Source organism: Rhineura floridana, chromosome 4 (assembly GCF_030035675.1).
Source record: "Rhineura floridana isolate rRhiFlo1 chromosome 4, rRhiFlo1.hap2, whole genome shotgun sequence".
NCBI lineage: Eukaryota > Metazoa > Chordata > Lepidosauria > Squamata > Rhineuridae > Rhineura > Rhineura floridana.
Genome location: NC_084483.1, coordinates 68,652,763 through 68,671,007, shown reverse-complemented (window position 1 = coordinate 68,671,007; position 18,245 = coordinate 68,652,763). Strand labels below are relative to the sequence as shown.

Genomic DNA, 18,245 nt, shown 5'->3' with positions numbered 1-18,245 from the left:
GGGAACAATGAACAAGATGAAATCAGATGGCAATACCATGCAGCTTTTCAGGGGGTGCAGGGAAGAAGAAAAAGTGAAGAAAATCCATTTGTGCAAATGTCCTTTCTTTTTTCTGGATCCAACCCAGTAACTTTAGCAGCTCTTGGTTGGACATCTCTATGCAATTTAAAGCAGAGCCAAGCAATGTACGTGCCCCATAGGATACAACTAACCTTCCAAGACCTCTTCCCTGGAAGAACTTCCCCTCTCCCACATCCACCATGAATTATTATTAATTGCTCACCCTTCACTAGTAGGTTCCCGGGTGGGTTACAGAAATTTAAAATACAATGTTAAGAACAATTAAAACACATTACATTCACAGGAATAGAGTGAATCCTGAACACATAAATCTCAAGTGCCAAATGCCAGGGTCAAGAGGTGTGTCTTTAGCATTCACCAAAAACTGTACAGTGAAGGTGCTAAATACACCTCTGTAGGGAAGGAATTTCACAACTTAGGGGCTGCCCAGAGAAAGCCCTTTCCTTGGCTGCCATCCCGCAAATTTCTGAGCATGGCCGAACTACCAAGAAAGTCCAGCTTGCTGAGGGACTATCCAGCTTGCATAGGTATTACACACAATGGAAACGCTAGGCTGCGTGGACTGAGAAAAATCCTTGAGGGAAGAAGTGGGGGCAGATATGGTTTGTGGAGTGCTTAGTCCTGCTTAAAAGAAGCTACTTCAAAAAAAACTATGAAGGAGGACTAATTTGAATCTCCATGAATGCTCTCCCCCCTCCCCCCTAAAGTCATGAGGGAAATGCTCAACGAGTCATCTTGATACAGAAATGCTACGTACAGAAGTTCTATCCACTGTACTTAAATCCTTTCCCAGAAGTCAGAACAAGTATGTTATCAAATCAACAGTATAACAGGGCTGCTTACCTGCTTGTTCTCTAAATAGTTCTCTATACAGAGACATGTAGGACAGCAATACCTCTGTAGGCCAACAACCAGAACTTTCTGGAAAGAATCTCACAAATGGTGCTGAGGGAAGCCTGAGAAAGAAGCCTGCATTTTAAACTTTATCTGGCTTCTTGCAGCAGCAGTGGGGAAATGAAGGGGAGACTTTCTCTCCTTTATTCCCCCTCCCCTGAGGAAAACAAGAATCAAACCCCACCCTCCCACTGATCAGCTAACATCACACCAGCTCATTGGCAGGTGGAGGTGGTTTGGGGGAAAATGGCCTTATGGGCCGAACTGGACCCCCTAGCGGACCACGATTGTCCTGTTGTCCAGAGGCTATGCCTTGGTCACATCCAGATTGGATCACTTAAAAGTAACAAGCTCTACATGCAAGTACCTCAAAGAAGTGTTCAGACACTACAGCAGGTGCAGAATGCTATAGCCCTCCTGGTTGTTCCCTATAGAGACCATGCTGCTCCTGAGCCGTTTGATCTACATTGGCTTCCAATTCATTTCTGAGCACAATTCAAAGTGCTGGTTATTAAAATCATATCTAGATTAGGCTCAGAAAGACCAGTGTTCAGAGAGTGTTCAGTGAGACCAATGTCTCCCATATGAACCAGCCCACTTGTTGAGATCTTCAGCAGACATTGCTTTGTGTCTTGCCACCATCAAACGTGATTGGTGGTGACATTGGATAGGGTCTTTTTGGCAGCAGTGTCTAGGTTGTGGAACTCTCTCCCCTGATCTGTTAAAAATGTTTATTATTTCACTGGCCCTTAGGTCTTGACTGATTTGATGCTGCCCTAGTTTCTTGTATTTTGATGTTTGCTTTTTTACAGTTGATGTTTGTTTTGGTGGTGCTCTGCATTTGACATTTTTTCTTTGTTTAGCTGCTGACTTTCAGATTTTGAGGTGTTTTTATTTGTAATCTAGTTCAGTGGCCTTTGGGCAGGAAAACAGCCTAGAAAAATAAATGTAACATGAAAATAAATATTTTAGCAAAGACTGTACTGAAACGCTACCTCAGATGAGCAAGATTTGGCTCTATATAATACCCAAAATAATATTTTTACTTCTTAACACTGATGTAGGAGCCAAAGCCATCAGGATTGGTCAAACGCAGATGTGAAATATTTCCAACAGACAGGCTCATCCTTCCCATTTTCCTGAGATGTCCTAGCAAACACTTAATGTTGTGGACATTTATGGCAGTCAGAGAAACTGAGTGGAAAGAGCAAATTGCATTGCTAGTATTCTCTGAGGAGAGAGGCAATTATGCTTTCCAGAAACTTCCGAATGCTAACTTACACAGGCACAGATACCATAGCTGGAAGTGCTTAAAACTGTATTTTCATGTAGCAGGTTCACTGAATAAGTCACTGAATACCAGCTACCGAGTGAATTTTTAATTCATAGCAGCATGAAAAAGTAATCCTCTCACACATCCTCACCTCTGAATTGATCACTTTAATTAGGAAGAAAATGTGGTATACTGTCTTTGTTAACACAGACAGCTGACGACATCTCTCTAGATATATGTGTACAGAAGGCTCTACCCTTTGCTGTAGTTTACTCCAGAAGAGTGTCAGTTCCCTGAAAACAGAATTTTAGAAAGTTAAAACTATACTGACATTGAAACACTGAAGTCACTATAATTTCTCTAATAACTTTCACGTGCAAAGAGGAGACAGAAGTATGCTAATTTACTCTTCATAATCATATTCTAAATATACAGTACAAGATCTCTAATATGATCCCACTTGGGAATTCTGTGTAGCTTCTTATTCACTGACAGTCGGGAAGCAGTTGCAATACAAAGATAAAGAATAGCAACAGAGGGAATCTATATACCTTACATTTTGGCAGAAAAACGTAACTCCTGAAAATGGAGTACATTCTATTTAAATCAGAGAACAGTTTGACCCAGACCAAGGGTCAACCAAGCTTAACCAAGGCTTAACAAGACACATGGAAAGCAAATCATCTTAAAAGCAAATCATTCTTTCAGATTTATTAAGGAGAATGTGTTGCTTAATGCATTCTGGGCAGCATAAAACTAAGTCTTACAAGCTATCATTTCTGAACTTGTGTTTGAAGTCTTATTTTAATAGAAATTCTCAATTTACAGAAAATGTTAAAAGTACTAAAAAATTTCACAACTAACTAAACATTTAATTCCAAATATTAGATTTCCCCCCTGTACACTTAAATATAAATGTTCTTCAGATATACATGTTAAGGATTCAAGTCTCAGCATTAAATACTGTATGTCCTGGTTTATGTTCACAAGGAACAGTCTACTGACCATTTCAATGGATACTATATAGAAATGTACTGGTGCACCACAGTCTCACAATAAGACAAAAATTCTACATATATTAAATAAACTCTAATTTATTATTACTACTGCTAAACATATGTATAAACTGCTTCACAGCAAAAAGCCATCAAAGTGGTGTACAAGATATTAGATCAACCTAAAAATTGTAGAATTTGGTTCTCAGACATCCAGAGGCAAAACTTCAAAGAAATCAGACACCAATGGCATAAGATGACAAAACACTTCATTTTATAATATGCTATTTTTGTTCAATTACTCTGTTGGTATATTTGCTAAATACTATAGTCTCCAGATCCAGTATAGGTCATAGGATTCTAACCTACCATGCACAATACATCTCTCCTTGCTGCAGTTGACGAGATAAAAATGCTGCACATAAGATAAGAGCACTTTTTTCATCTCCTTCAGATTCTAGATTACAGATCATTTCTAAAGCATCTTTGCAGTCTATGTCTGCAATCTGAAGAGGTAGAAAACAATGATATAGTTTAAATACTTAAATTGTTTTCAGGTAACAGATTAACTTGGTTACATCAAAACGTGCATAGAACCTATAAACAGTTCAAAAGGAAAAAATGTACAGTTTATACATTAGATGCATCATCGCAATGTATGTTTCAAAGACTTACCACAAAGAGCCCAGTGATCAATTTAATTATCCCATTTCAAGGACCTACCTGTAAATCTTTACCCCAGAATTATTCAAAACCAGGCATCCCCCCCCCGAAGTTTTCTATGTTCACTTGTTTATAGCCCAGGATATCCAAAGAGTTCATTGATGATCACAGATACTGTACATTAACAATAGGCTCCTATACAACAAAAGGGAAAAACCTCAACAATTCTTTTATTTTTTTAAAGAATCAAGGAGTTTTGGGTGCACTGATTCAAACTTAACTATTCAGGAACTACTGCAAATAAGTAATTCTTTCTTCAGAGATGTGAACCTTTAAACCATATTTCCTGATACTTTCATTACTGATGCTTTGAAAAATAGCCACATAAACCATACTTACCTCCTGCACTAGCTTTTCATTTGGTGATCCAGAACAAAGACAGACTAGGTAAGTTTGTTTAAAATTGCCTTTGGTGCTGATTTCTGGGTGGTCGGAGCATAGTTTTGCTAGGGCAGTTGCTTGAGTTAATTGCTTTGATTTCATCAGATGCTTAATGCGCATATCCAAAAGCATAGGGCCTTCAAATGTTAAAAATTCATTCACTGAAAGACAGAACATTAAACATTCTGTCATCTGATCATGCAATAGGCATAACATAGATCTACATATGAATATTTATAATGAAAAGCAAAGGTATTAATTATTAGAACAGTTCAGCATTTATTCTAAGCTTTTTCTCCTACTGCACGAGTAGCCAGCACACTGCCCACCCCAAGACTGTTAAGGAATTTATCCCATAATATACTATTAGCAGGTCTTTTTATGTGACAGTACTCGCTGGTATGGAGTACCGGCACATCTTCTTTTGCTTTCCTGCCAGCCATTTTGTGCTGGCACCCACAGTACTTTTATCAAGATATGAGTACCGGTACCTCATTTTTTTAAACCCAAGCAGCACTGACTATTAGTATAAGGTTATGAAGATTTGAAAGGAACCAGTATTTATCTTCATTTTCTTTTTATCTCTTCTCATCTATTTTTTTTAGAAACGTCCTAGCCCCTCATAAAATCCCATATACTCAACTGCACAAAAACGTATTTCACACTGCACAAAATGTAGCTAGCTGCATGTTAGAATAAACCTTAGAAGGATTGTGAGAGCCAAATTTGACTTCAGTGAACCTATTTCAAAGTCAGCTGAAAGAAAGAAAGAAAGAAAGAAAGAAAGAAAGAAAGAAAGAAAGAAAGAAAGAAAGAAAGAAAGAAAGAAAGAAAGAAAGAAAGAAAGAAAAAGAAAGAGCCTCAGTTTTTCCCTATAATTAGTTTATACTTTGGACATGAATAGTCCCAACTGAGTTCTGAGAGAGAAATTTTGCAATTTGTTGGGGGAAAGCACAAAACCCATTCCTTTCTCATGATACTGGGGGATAATGGGGGAAGTTAATCCTCCTTCCCAAATGACGTTTGTGAACATACAGCTTTACTGTCACCCATGTAAGTTAATGACTGCCATTCACACTTATTGGAACAAGTACTGCACTTGGACACACCACTCAAGTGGGACCAAACCCTGCCCCACCTTAACAATGGCTGGGCTGGCGTCCATCAAGAGAGACCCCCATAAAGATTTTAAGTTACAATTAAAGAACCAAATTTAAAATTATTGCAAGCTTTTCTTTGATAAATTAAAACCACTGTATTTCTCTCTCATACATGCACACACATTTTTTTTAATTATATATACACACACAAAACTTTATAGACGCTGGTGTTTAGAAGGGTAAAATGAGAGAGGAATTGGAGAAGAATCCAGATGGTTTTGTATGTAAAGTTATGACTCATCTATAGAATCTAAAGATAAAACTACAAATTATATCAACAAAGCTAAGATGCCAAAGTTAATTAAAAATCCTTCAAAAAGGTTAAGAAAATAAATTAAAATCAATGCCACTGCAGACTGTTTGGATTAAGTAGTTTTATAATGTGAAAACAGATATACCTGCCAGTAAATTAATCGTTCTAATTAATTCTCAGAAAACTAGGTGATGAAATGGTATGAAAGTAGTAGATTCAGTATTATTATTAAGGCCACAAAAAGACAATTGTGATATACGATTCATAGAGGCCAATCTCATCTGAATTCAGAGATAATATGTACAAAGGTACTTGCCAACAGAATATATTTATTAATTTTAACTAATACACTGATGAAAAAGAGGCTTTATTAGTGATATCCACTGAAATATCATGTGATGCAACTCACAAGAGTATTTTTTTAACAGAAGAAACAGAAAGTTTTATACTCTCTTAAGACTTGAGATAAATTTCTAAGAATGCACTTTAAAAGAGACAGACTGCTGAAACAGATGTATAGATAATGACTGAATATCCCTATGGTTCAAATTTCAGAAGTCAGAGAATAATATGTATTCAATGACAGACTAGTTTCCCTATTGTTTGTTTTTGTCACTGAATCTCAGGCACAAAAATGCATCAATACAATATAAAGTGTTATAATTGTAGCATTAACCCACATTACACAGTACCATAGCCAAATGCAGGTAATCACTGGCTTGCATCCTAAAATTTATTTCATTAAGCCTACAACTCTAAACATATTTACCTGGGTTAGCTTCATTGAAAACAGTAAGACTTAACAGTTTAGTCTTATATATGTCTATTCAAAAGTAAGATGGTTGAACTTTTTACTCTAAAATGTAAAATGTAAACAGGGAGATAAAGCAATCTATGATCAGGTACCGGCCCATTAAATATTTAACATCAATGGCTTTGCTTCAGCAATCCCAATAGATACCAGCCCCATATATGTCCACTTGACCTCTTCAATCTACAGAACTGGCACTTTTACAAGTGCTACATAATATTCATCCCATACTTACAAGGAATCGATCCTTCAGTGTTGGAACACCTACTCTCTGGAACTCCCGACCCCATTGTTATCAGGCAGGCACCTTGATTGTATTGTTTTCAGCACCTGCTGTTTAGGCAAGACTACCCAAACATTTAATTTTTATTTTTTAAAATAGACTTAATATATATTTTTTAAAAAACTGGTTTTCCTTGTATTTTGAAGACTGTTAGGTCAACTTGTTTTTAACATTTGATTCTATTGATATTTTTAATGAAATATTGTTTTACGCAACCACATTTGGAGGTTTTTGATGATTAAGTGGTACATAACTCATGTCAAAAAAAACATTAATAAAAGTGGGAAACTATATTTGAAATTGCTTTTCAGAGAAGGTATGTAACTCTACTCCAGGTCATATCCTCCAAAAAGTGTAAGCACATTCATATTGATTTGACCAAATAATGTTTCTTTTTTTAGTGAAAGTAAAGATTACCAGGATTCCATTAAATAGCCCAGGTAAAAACTCAGTAACCCTTATAATCAGGCAACTAGATAAGTTATTACACATCCTATCAAACATAACATAAGAAAGTAGGAATGCATTCAAACTTGGTACAAGGATGATACTGTGAAGAGACATATACTCTCAAAAGACTGCAGTCAGTCTTAGAAAGGAAGTAATTCTGAAGGTACACAGGACACAATCCATGGACAGAGAGGCACTCCTGAACTATAGTTTGCCTAAAAACCAGGATTTGAAATCCACTTTGGTTTCAGTCCCTCATCTGGTAGCAAACTATGGTTAGTGGTAACCATAATTTGCCTGATTCAGACACTGTGACAAGCTACAGTTATCTCTAACTATTTTGGGGAAGGGGTGCAAGGAGAGAGTGCAAGCTCACAACGGTGCTCCTGATCACCAAATCACACTTGGGCTATTGGTTCTGTGCAATCTGAATTGAGCAACTGACTCACCTTGCATCTTTAATTGTGCAAATAAGGGGGCAATGTATTACATTAGCTTAAGTAAAAAAAGATAAGGACAAGCTGAGTAAGCCATTACAATCATTTAAAAGTATTTTTTAAAAGATTTTTCTAAGCTATACAACATAGGCATGCTTTCTTCACAAGAAATACATACATAGGTCACTGTGAAATCTGGGAGACAGCCATTTTATTAACTAGAGATCAGTATATGCAAAAGTTTAGTTCTGTTCACTGTTAAAAACAAAATGATGCATTTGTCCAATGTTCATTTTCCATGCCTAATCAAAAACATTAATATTCTTGTTCATTTTCAGCATGATCCAGTGACTAATTACATTTGTTACTTTTTAGCCTTGCTCTTCCGCCCACAGTCCCTAATAATCCTTTAAACCATAGTGTTTATGATTTCAGCTAGCCTGTCTTGCATTAACAAGAGGAACATTCTCTGCTGTCACTGAAATAAGATACAGAAGGACCTTGAGATCTTAAAAAATGTACATTTCTCACTCATGAATGAGAACTGTAAGTCACATTAATATTATTAACATTTAGAATTTTGCAATGTCAAGGTTTAATTTTCCTCTTGCAAATCCACGGTAATCTCTAATTTCATGGTATACTTAACCTGTGAGCAAGGGACTGGAGGAAGTTATGCTTCACAAACCCTAGGAGTAACGTAGCCAATGCAGAAGCAAGATCCATTTTATAATACACAATATATTTTTAAGGCACCATAAATTTCAGTCTGCTCAATCTTCAATAAACAGCAGAAATGCTGTATTTGTTGTTGGACATATACACACACAGAATCACACCTTTCTTTGTCAAAAGAAACCCTCAATCATCAGTTTCTGCTTAGAATATTCTTCACTTTTCCATAAAATCCCCTTCACCAAATCCTTAATGACATGTTGTGTTTATCAAGGCTTTTTTAGTTCTAATTGTATTCTTACATATTTGGCAAGAGACCTCATACAACATTTAACATTGTGCTAAGTTTCTAGTGGTTTGTGAACAGCACTATCTATAAGCATGACATGAAGGTATACATACCATTTGCATAATTAACAGCAATGTGGAAATTCATGTGAGCTTCATCCATATCATTCCAACTAAGTGACTAAACTCTTAAAAGTTACTCAACATGAGGAATGCCTTGGTAACTCTGAAAGTGTCAAGGATACTGTCTCAAACTCTTCCATTCATTCCCAGATTCTATGGCTGGTGTGGGGAATCTTTGGCCACCATATTAGCGTCCAACTGTCTAATACGTTATATAAAAACTGTTGTTGTTCATCCAGGGATGTTGCCCCCGTATTTAGCCTTCACCTGCCCATAAGCCCTTAAGGGACATTTAATTAAATGTAGGCTAAACACCTTACAGTTGATGGAGACTAAGGGGCATTATAAAGGCCATCTTAATATAAACAGACGCTGCCCAGCTGGTTGTGGGAAGATGGAGGATTTGTGTGTGTGTCCCCCCCCGAATACTCATTACACTCAGATTTAAAACGTTGATATCTTGGTCTCCTTCTTGTTAGTATCAATGACAATACCTAGATGAAGAAAATTGTGTTTTATTAGCAGGAACTGATTATTATATGTCATACTGGGCTGCTAAGTATGTTAAATTAGCTTTAGTGAAGGGAAAAGCTTTTATTCTTTCAGGTGATAACATTGAGAGTTAGAGCTATTTGAATAATTATTATTAATTATCAATTTCTGTATGTTATAGATTTATCTTCCTGAATGATTTCTTTCTTTTTTGTAATTATTGTTTTAATGTTTCTTCTGTGTCTGTTTCTTTTGGTGTGCATGCAAAAAGACTGGTTGAACTGACTATTTACCAATTAATCTTCCTTTATTTTTTATTCTGTGCCCAGTGGCTGGAATCTAGGGATGGGTGAGAATTCCGATTCAGTTCGCATTTCAGGCCAAACAATATGAGAAGCAAAACATAGTCACCCCTGAAATTCACACTTATTCCAATTTTGCAATGCAGTTCACCAGCCAATGTTTACAAAAGTGCATAGGGGAAAGTGTGCAGAACAATGAATATATGAATGAAACCAACATGCAAAAATGCATCATATGACAAGAAATGGCTTGCAAAAATGTGTACACCAGTCCAACCTGCCTAAAAATGTGTTTATTAGGAGAAATTCACAGTAAAATGCTTACATGAGGATTTTTTAAAAAAACAAACAAACCGCTGCAAAAATGTAGAGAACTGAATTTAAGATTGGAAAAATGAGAAACTTGAGAGAACCAAAACTGACAGATCTTTCAATCCCTACTGGAATCCAATGTGTGTCACTCTGGATGCAAGTCATCCATCAGCAGAGCAGGAAATGAAGCAGTTTTTTTGTGATTCCTCCTCACAACTGCAGCTTCCCCCACCCTTCAGATATTCTCCTTAGGGCTTCTCCTAGAGCAGATTCTGAGTGGAGCAGAAGGCTGCAAGGGGGAGCAGGAATTGTAAAAAAAAATTGATTGATATCCCGCCCTTCCTCCCAGCATTGCTTGTCAGTGGAGCGACATTCATTTGATTCCACTCTATACATACATTTTACATACATATTCAACCCAGTAGAACTGAGACAGCTGAGCTACAGTACAGTGCAAGCACTGCTGAAGTTCAGAATTATTTATTTATTTATTTATTTATTTATTAAACTTTTATACCGCCCGACTAGCAGAAGCTCTCTGGGCGGTGAACAACAAAAATACTAAGATACACAATATAATACAATAAAAACATGTAACAATAAAGCAGTCTAAAATCAATTACAACAAATGAAAAATCAATAGCTTAAGTTAAAATGCATTGGGAAAGAGGAAGGTTTTAACTTAAGAATGAAGAACAGTAGCACAGAACTACCAATCTTAGACCAGGGCAATCCTATGAAGTGACTCTTGGAAATGTCTGTTTAGGAAATTTAAATTCTACCCTACCAAAAATTGTATTCATAATCTCTTATTTCCAATCCTCTCTCTTTGCATTTCCATTTAATACAATAAGGCTGCAATCCAATACATGTCTACTCAGAACTAAGCTCCACTGGGTTCAATGGGACTTACTCCCAGGTAGGTGTGTATTGGATTGCAGCATAAGGTATCATAATTGGCAAAAAAGGATACATTACGATTTTTATCTTCCACTACAAAATAATTTAAATATGCATAATGGTCAAATGCTCAGTTTATTGACACTGGGTTGAATCCAGCTAAATCACTATGTGAGTGGAATGACTTCCACTCCTGCAATGGTACTTTCCTTCCATCTCCTTCCGTACCTTGTCCCCAAATCTGCTCCAGAGGATTGGGGGAGAGGAAGTTCAATTATACAAACAGAAGTTGCTCCGCTTGCTCAACTACTTAGGTGGATACAACCCAATATAAAAAGAGGTATTGAATTATACATATTAAAATCAACTTTATGAACATTTATAATTTACAGAATATTTTTAACACCACTACAAAGGGTAGGTTTTCAAAGTGTGGGGTGTGGGTCAACCTGGAGAGGAAGTGCGAACTTCCAGACAGGAGAGAATCCTGTGAAGACACTTTCCCTGCCAGCAAAAAACCTGAAAAACTGATCCACACTGGATTCAGAGCTGGCTGCTCCTTACACTACCCCATCATTCTAACACAATTTGAAAGGAAAGGAGAACTGGATGAGATACTTTGTTAGGAAGTTCTGCTGAATGTGAATGCTTAAACTGGTTAGTGCCTCCCAGTTCATGAGTCTTTTCATTATTATAAATATTACATATAATAACAACCCATTCGTCATAACAGCAAAAACAACCCATCCTTCATTCTGAGGTCCCAGGGTGGGTTACAAGAATTTAAAATATATCCTTAAAAACTATTTAAAACAACTTAAACTGTAGCTGTAGCCTATGTTTCAGTTTTCAGTTTATTGTTTACTGCCAGGCCATAGGCCTTAGCAGGAGATGCCAGTACAGAAGGCAATTTAAATAAGCATAAAATTTATACAAATTTATAAATACAAAACGCGCTATCGTTACCCACCAAAAGCAGGGATTAAAACATGTACATAACAGCAGCTGTCAGGCTGACTGCTTGTCGGCTAGATACTTTACCCGAAGCTTCGAGGCCGCTAGGGCAAAGAGAGCCACGCGGTACGAAATCTCCGGGTCAGTATCTGACAGAAGAAACAGATTAGAAGGAACTAACTGCTCTGGGCCCCCACAAGGCAAAAGCCCATCCAGAAATTTGGCCCGAGGGTGTTTGTAAAGTGGACATTTTAACAAATAATGAGAAAGGTCTTCCACCTCGGGGGCTCCACAGATACATAACCGCTGGGTCCATGGAATGCTATTATATTGGCCAGACAAAGATGCAGTTGGCATTGTCTGGAACCTGAGAGCTGTAAATGCCTGTCATAATTTCAAAACTGAGATCTGGTCCAGATAGTTTGCTTTGCAATGATCATATTTGAAAAGGCCATACCACTTGGAGAACTTAGAATTCATTATTGTCAGTCTATCAAGCCAAGCACTATGATGAAAAATGGCCTCCTTGAGGCTTAACTTGCTGGTTTGGTCTAATAGAATCTGTTGAGGAATATGGTATAACTGACAGATCTTAGCCAGTTGAGAAGACCAAAACTTGTCCAGCAAAGCGGTTTCAACGCCTATTTTTAGGGTTGACTTGGAAGAGGAAGGATGTGAGCTGGCCCTCCAGTAGTTTAGTAGGGCCAGATGAATTCTGACTCTAATGGAAGGAAAGCCTACCTCTGATCTTAAAAGGGCCGCCGGGGTGCTTGATGGTAAGAATAGGAGTTTTTTAAAAAAATTATTTTGAATTGACTCTAATATATCTAAATATGAGTCCTCCCATCCCCAAACTGGGGGCCCATACAGTATCTGTGCAAGTACCTTACTCTGGTAGATTTTCAATGCCGGGGTGATCAAATTACCCCCCACTGAACGAGAAAAGGTGAGTATTGAACCACATGTTCTCAAGGCGGCCGTTTTTGTAAATTCAATGTGCTTCTTCCAAGAGAGGGAGTCGGTAAAATGGACACCTAGATATTTGAAGGTCCTACATTGTTCAATTGACTGACCATTGAGTGACCATTTATGGATAGACCTTTTGCCGAAAACCATAATCTTGGTTTTGGCACAATTTACTCGAAGATTTTCGGAATCACAATAGCTGGCCAGTCTTGTCAGGCCCTGTCTCAGTCCAACGCGGGTGAGAGATAATAAAATCATATCATCCGCGTAGAGGAGTAGCCCTACTTCCTAGCACCCAATGAGGGGGGAAAGAAATCTGGGCCCGAAATCGCTTTGACAATATCATTTAGATAAAAATTAAATAAAAAAGGGGCCAAAAGACAGCCCTGTTTTACCCCTGCTGTGACTGAGAAAGGGTCTGTTAGGGAGCCTTTAATACCCACCCTAACTCTAGCCTATGTAACTGTGTGTCAGTATCCCTGCAAGTTCACCTGCAAGTAATGATTACACTAGGTGTTGGTGCAGGGGGTAGAAACTGAAGTACAGAAGCACCCAGTCCTTCAAAGAATTAGAGCAGGGATGGGCAACCCTTTTCAGCTCAAGGGACACATTCCCTTGTGGTAAACCTTGCAGCAGGAGCATACCAGAGCCAGAAGCAGGCAGAACAGTGGATGCGGATCTTTTGTGCAGTAGACTATATTTCAGCAATGCAAAAACAACGTTTCTATACAAATATTGCTCTCCAGGCAAGAAAGATGCAGTGTTGCAAGGATGCATTCCAACTAGGCAAAACCATTCAAGGAGAGAATTGAGCAGGGCCACTAAAGTACATGGCCTGGGGAGGAAGAACAGCCTTGGGAGAGTCCTGAGGGCCAGACAAGAGAGGTCTTTGGGAGGGGGGCATATTCAACCCCAGGCCCTGAAGCTGACCATTGCTGCTCTGGAGAAACACTGCTATAAAAAGGGCACTCTCACCAAAATACTTTTTGTACAGATGGCAATGACTGATTATTTTTCTTCCTTATATTGTAAACTTACCCACATCCTGATCCAGTGGTTCATGGGAAAGAATACTAGAAAGAACAGGATTCTTCCATGTCCCATTTTCTTGGGCAAGTACAGATAAAAAATGTAATTGGCAACTGCCATTTTCCATTAATTTTGTGTGTGCCATCTGGGGAAAAATATTTAAACAGTTTGTAACACTTGTGTTTGCATCAAATTACATAAAATCATAATAGCTCTTGAGCTTTTAATAAGAAAATGTAACAATTATTTTTACTAAGTGTGCTTCCACAGTTGACATAAATGACTTTCAGTCTTAAATGCATCACTGATAAGTATTAGTAATCAAACAAAGTGAAAGCCAATTTTAAATTAAATGCACATTCATATCAACGTGTCTTTTTGAACAAGAATGCTGAGTTCACTTAAAACATAAAAATACTGCAAAAAACCCTGCTTCATTTAGTTTTTATAGCTCCTCCCTGCCACTTCTATTTGCTCTTTCGAGTGACCATTTTCAATGTTGCCACTATCATAGTACATGAGAGGGAAGAAAGAGCATGCTTAATTTGAAAACAGTTGCTCAGGAAGGATGCTATTCTAAACAAAGAGGCATGGGTTGAAGTCGACTTATTTAACAACCAAATTTTCAACCAAGATTCCTGGTTCCCGAGTCAGGATTCCTGGCGGTGTGGGAGAAGAGGGGAATATGAAAGTCCAATCCTTTGCTCTAGCTTGCTGAGTCTCATTAACACAACTCTAAACCATAGTTCAACACTGGGTGTACACCCAATATGAATATTAGCCCTGAATATAAGACATCTCCCTATGTCCTTCTGTGGGAACTTAACTGCTAATTATCTAACCTCTCCTCTCCTTTCAGTTGAGGAGCAATGCCAGAAAAAAAGCACAGATGCTCCCCTGTTCCAGCAGTGGAATCACAGCACTGAATGGAAGAAAGCTGACAAGAACATATTTCTCAATCAGAGGTGGCTAAAGAAAGGGAATGAAACTTCATAAAGTACAAAGGTCTTTCTAGGCTACTGAATTTGAATTCTCAGTCCATCTATCAGACATGATATCCCCTTCTGTTCTAGTGCTTTGGAAGTATTAGGTCCACTATCCAAAACAAACTACGTATGGTAAGATGGGGAGGGGGAGTAGTCATATCCTTTTAAGGCTGTGTGATAGGCAGGAAGTCATGAAATACACCTCTCCCCAAAGCATGGAGATACAACCAGGGCTGTGGAGTCGGTACACCAAACCTTCGACTCCTCAATTTTTCTACTGTCCGACTCAAACTCCACCCAAAATTGCTTCCAACTCCACAGCCCTAGAAAGGGCTGTAAATGTCTTTTTAAATTGGAAGTTCTCATAGGAGCATTTTTATCGCTCCCTGAATATGCGCTGATCTTGGCATCACAGCATTTGTCTTCATCTGGGTCCTGTGTCATACACTGATACACAAAACGTTTTCCATCTTGAATTATGGGGAAATGCTCAACTACAGCTGACTTCATGGGAAGGTTCTTTGACATTTTGAATTTATATTTTAAAAAATTTGTCAATCAAAATTTATTTTGAAGCCGGAGTCAGTACATTTCTACCGACTCCGACTCCACCCAAAATTGCTTCCTACTCCGACTCCATAGCCCTGGATACAATATTGGGGTAAATCCAGACCTTTGAATTTCTGTTATAGAGCCTTTTAAAAAGGCATGTGTGGTTTCTCCAGTTGATGTTCTGTAATTTCACAGCACATTCCAATGTACAGTCTGTTGGACCTTGCACAAAAAGGTAAAGGTGTGCCCGCACTTGTAGTGCGAGTCATTTCCGACTCTTAAGGTGACGTCTCGCAACGTTTACTAGGCAGACCGTATATATGGGGTGGGATTGCCAGTTCCGTCCCCGGCCTTTCTTTACCCCCCAGCATATGCCGGGTACTCATTTTACCGACCACGGATGGATGGAAGGCTGAGTGGACCTCGACCCCTTTTACCGGAGAATCAACTTCCTCCTTCCATTGGAATCGAACTCCGGCCGTGAGCAGAGCTTTGGCTGCATTACCACCGCTTACCACTAATCTTCACTTCAACTCTGTAGAGTGCAGGCTCTAATCTTTAAGACTAGAAAGTTCAGCAATTCCCATTTCATTTTCTGACCATGTCATCACATATCTTTTTACTGTTTCTCCTAAATGCCAAATTAAAACCTTCCCTTTCTGTTTCTTTGGCAAGCTGAATACACTGAACAGGGACAGAAATGTTATTTTAAACTGTGTTAGCTGGAAAACATCTTATGGACTGAGAAGAAAAAGGAACACTGAATTTCCAAAATGCTTACTGCTATCTTCCTCAATACTCACCCCTAATTACACTTTTCTTTAAAAAACAATTCAAAAAAACAATTAGAAACAATTGTTTCTAAAAAACAATTCAAAGGGTTATGCTAACAGTCAATGAAGAAGTAGGATCATCTAGTGAATGAAAGAACTTTGTGGGATACAAATCATCCTTATTTCAAAGTGCTACAATAAAAGAGAGCTTCTGCTCTATTTCATTCATATTTTTATACGCTAATACTATTCTTGCCCAGAATACAGAGGATTCTGATCAGAATTATGGAGAGCTGTCTGCAACTTTGAATTTTTAATCCCCCATTAGCACAAAGTCCCTTTCTCTCCCTCAAGTTCTCTGCATGTGCAGAGTAGCAATGTGGCTGACCACAAGTAATGGTGGGCTACTAAGCCAAACCACACCTTTCATCTTAACCATATTCCCCTGGCACAACTATAAACAGTAATCTCACTGATGATTGCTGGTATCTGGATCACAAGAAATCAGAGATTGATACACAACAAAAGCCCTTACTGGTGCTACAGATTAGATACCAAATATTATATATTTGTGTCCCTTGGGATTAGCTGTGACCTCAAAATGGGTAGGATGGCTAAGAAACCAGACTCCTACCTGAATAAAAGACTGAAACTCTTTCCACTGATTTTCAGGCAGTTCAAGAGGCAGGCATAGCAAAAGTTCAGCATAGCTTCTGAAAAAGTAAACAACACAGCAAAATCAGTTAGCTGCTCACAAGGGTGGAGAACCTCCAGCCCACAGGTCTAATTAGGTCTGACACGGGTCCCAATTTGTCTTGTGAGGCAATCTCCCACAAACCATGCCCACCTGATCTTATGATGATGTGTGTGGGGCTGATACAGAGGTGGCTAGAAAAGAAAAAATAGTAGCTGAAAAGGAGTTCCTGATTGTTCCTTTGAAAGCAGAGCTCCTTGTCAGCACCAATCAGCTGACAGGGGCTGACAGAATGCCCCACTGGGATCAGCTGCGCTAGGAAGTTCCCCTTTGGGAACTCCCTACTGCAGCTGAGGGGGCTGGAGAAGGAGGTTTGAATTCTAAGCATTTCCTCTGGTGCTAGGAATCCAAAGTTTTCTCTGCAGAGGGAAAAATGCTTTATTTAAAAATGCAATCAGCACTGAAAGTGTATCTTCCAAGCAGGCTGCTGTAACCACCAATCAGCTGCTTTTTAATTTGGGAGGTAAGAAATGGGATGCTGTGCAAGTTTGCTGAGAATGCACTGATCATTTGCATGCTTACTGAGTTCAGTGGGATTTACTCCCTGCAATCATGCTTAGGATAGGTGAAAATGACCACAGGAGATGGGGAGGAGGAGGGAGGGGAGGAAACGCAGATGGGAGGACTGGGATGGGAGCAGGCAGGAGGTGGAGGGGAGGAGGAGAGGTTTGATCATTTGCATGTTTATTGAATTCAGTGCGATTTACTCCCGTGCAATCATGCTTAGGATAGGTAAAACTGACCAGGGAGGGAGGGAGGGCTGGAGTGGGCAGAGGAGGAGGAAGAAGGAAGAGGGGAGGGGAGGAGAGGGGAGGAGGAAGGAGGAGGAAAGGGGAGGAGGAAGGAAGAGGGGAGGGGAGGAGGAAGAGGGGAGGGGAGGAGGAAGAAGGAAGAGGGGAGGAGAGGAGGAAGAAGGAAGGGGAAAGGCAGGTCTGATCATTTGCATGCTTATAGAGTTCAATTGTATTTACTTCTGTGCAATCATGCTTAAGATAGGTAAAACTAACCATGGGGAGGAGGAAGGGGAGGGGGGATTGGAAGGGGATGGGGATAGGGAGGGAGGGGCAAGGGATGGGGATAGGGAGGGAGGGGGCAAAGGAAGGGGGAGGGAGGGGGCAAAGGAAGGGGGAGGGAGGGGGCAAAGGAAGGGGGAGGGAGGGGGCAGAGGAAGGGGGAGGGAGGGGGCAAGAGGAAGGGGATAGGAGGGAGGAGGGGTTTGATCGTTTGCATACTTTTTGAGATCAATGGGATTTATTTCTGTGAATCATGTTTGAGAATGGAAATGGACTGCCTTCAAGTCGATCATGCCTTACGTTGACCCTATGAATAGCGTTTCATGATAAACGGTATTCAGAAGTGGTTTTACCATTGCCTTCCTCCGAGGCTGAGAGGCAGTGA

General features: G+C 39.1%; 1 protein-coding gene across 2 annotated transcripts in view; it reads right to left on the bottom strand.

The window, feature by feature from the left end:
- The window catches only part of ZNF292 (zinc finger protein 292), a 42,689-nt gene that overhangs the window by 8,962 nt on the left and 15,482 nt on the right, over window positions 1-18,245 (bottom strand). For both annotated transcript variants that reach the window (XM_061623280.1, XM_061623281.1), the window contains exons 3-7: window positions 16,728-16,806; window positions 13,792-13,927; window positions 4,306-4,508; window positions 3,613-3,749; window positions 2,400-2,541 (exon numbers count right to left, since the gene is read on the bottom strand). In XM_061623280.1, coding sequence (XP_061479264.1) covers window positions 2,400-2,541; window positions 3,613-3,749; window positions 4,306-4,508; window positions 13,792-13,927; window positions 16,728-16,806 — 697 coding nt within the window. The remainder of the gene's footprint in view (window positions 1-2,399; window positions 2,542-3,612; window positions 3,750-4,305; window positions 4,509-13,791; window positions 13,928-16,727; window positions 16,807-18,245) is intronic.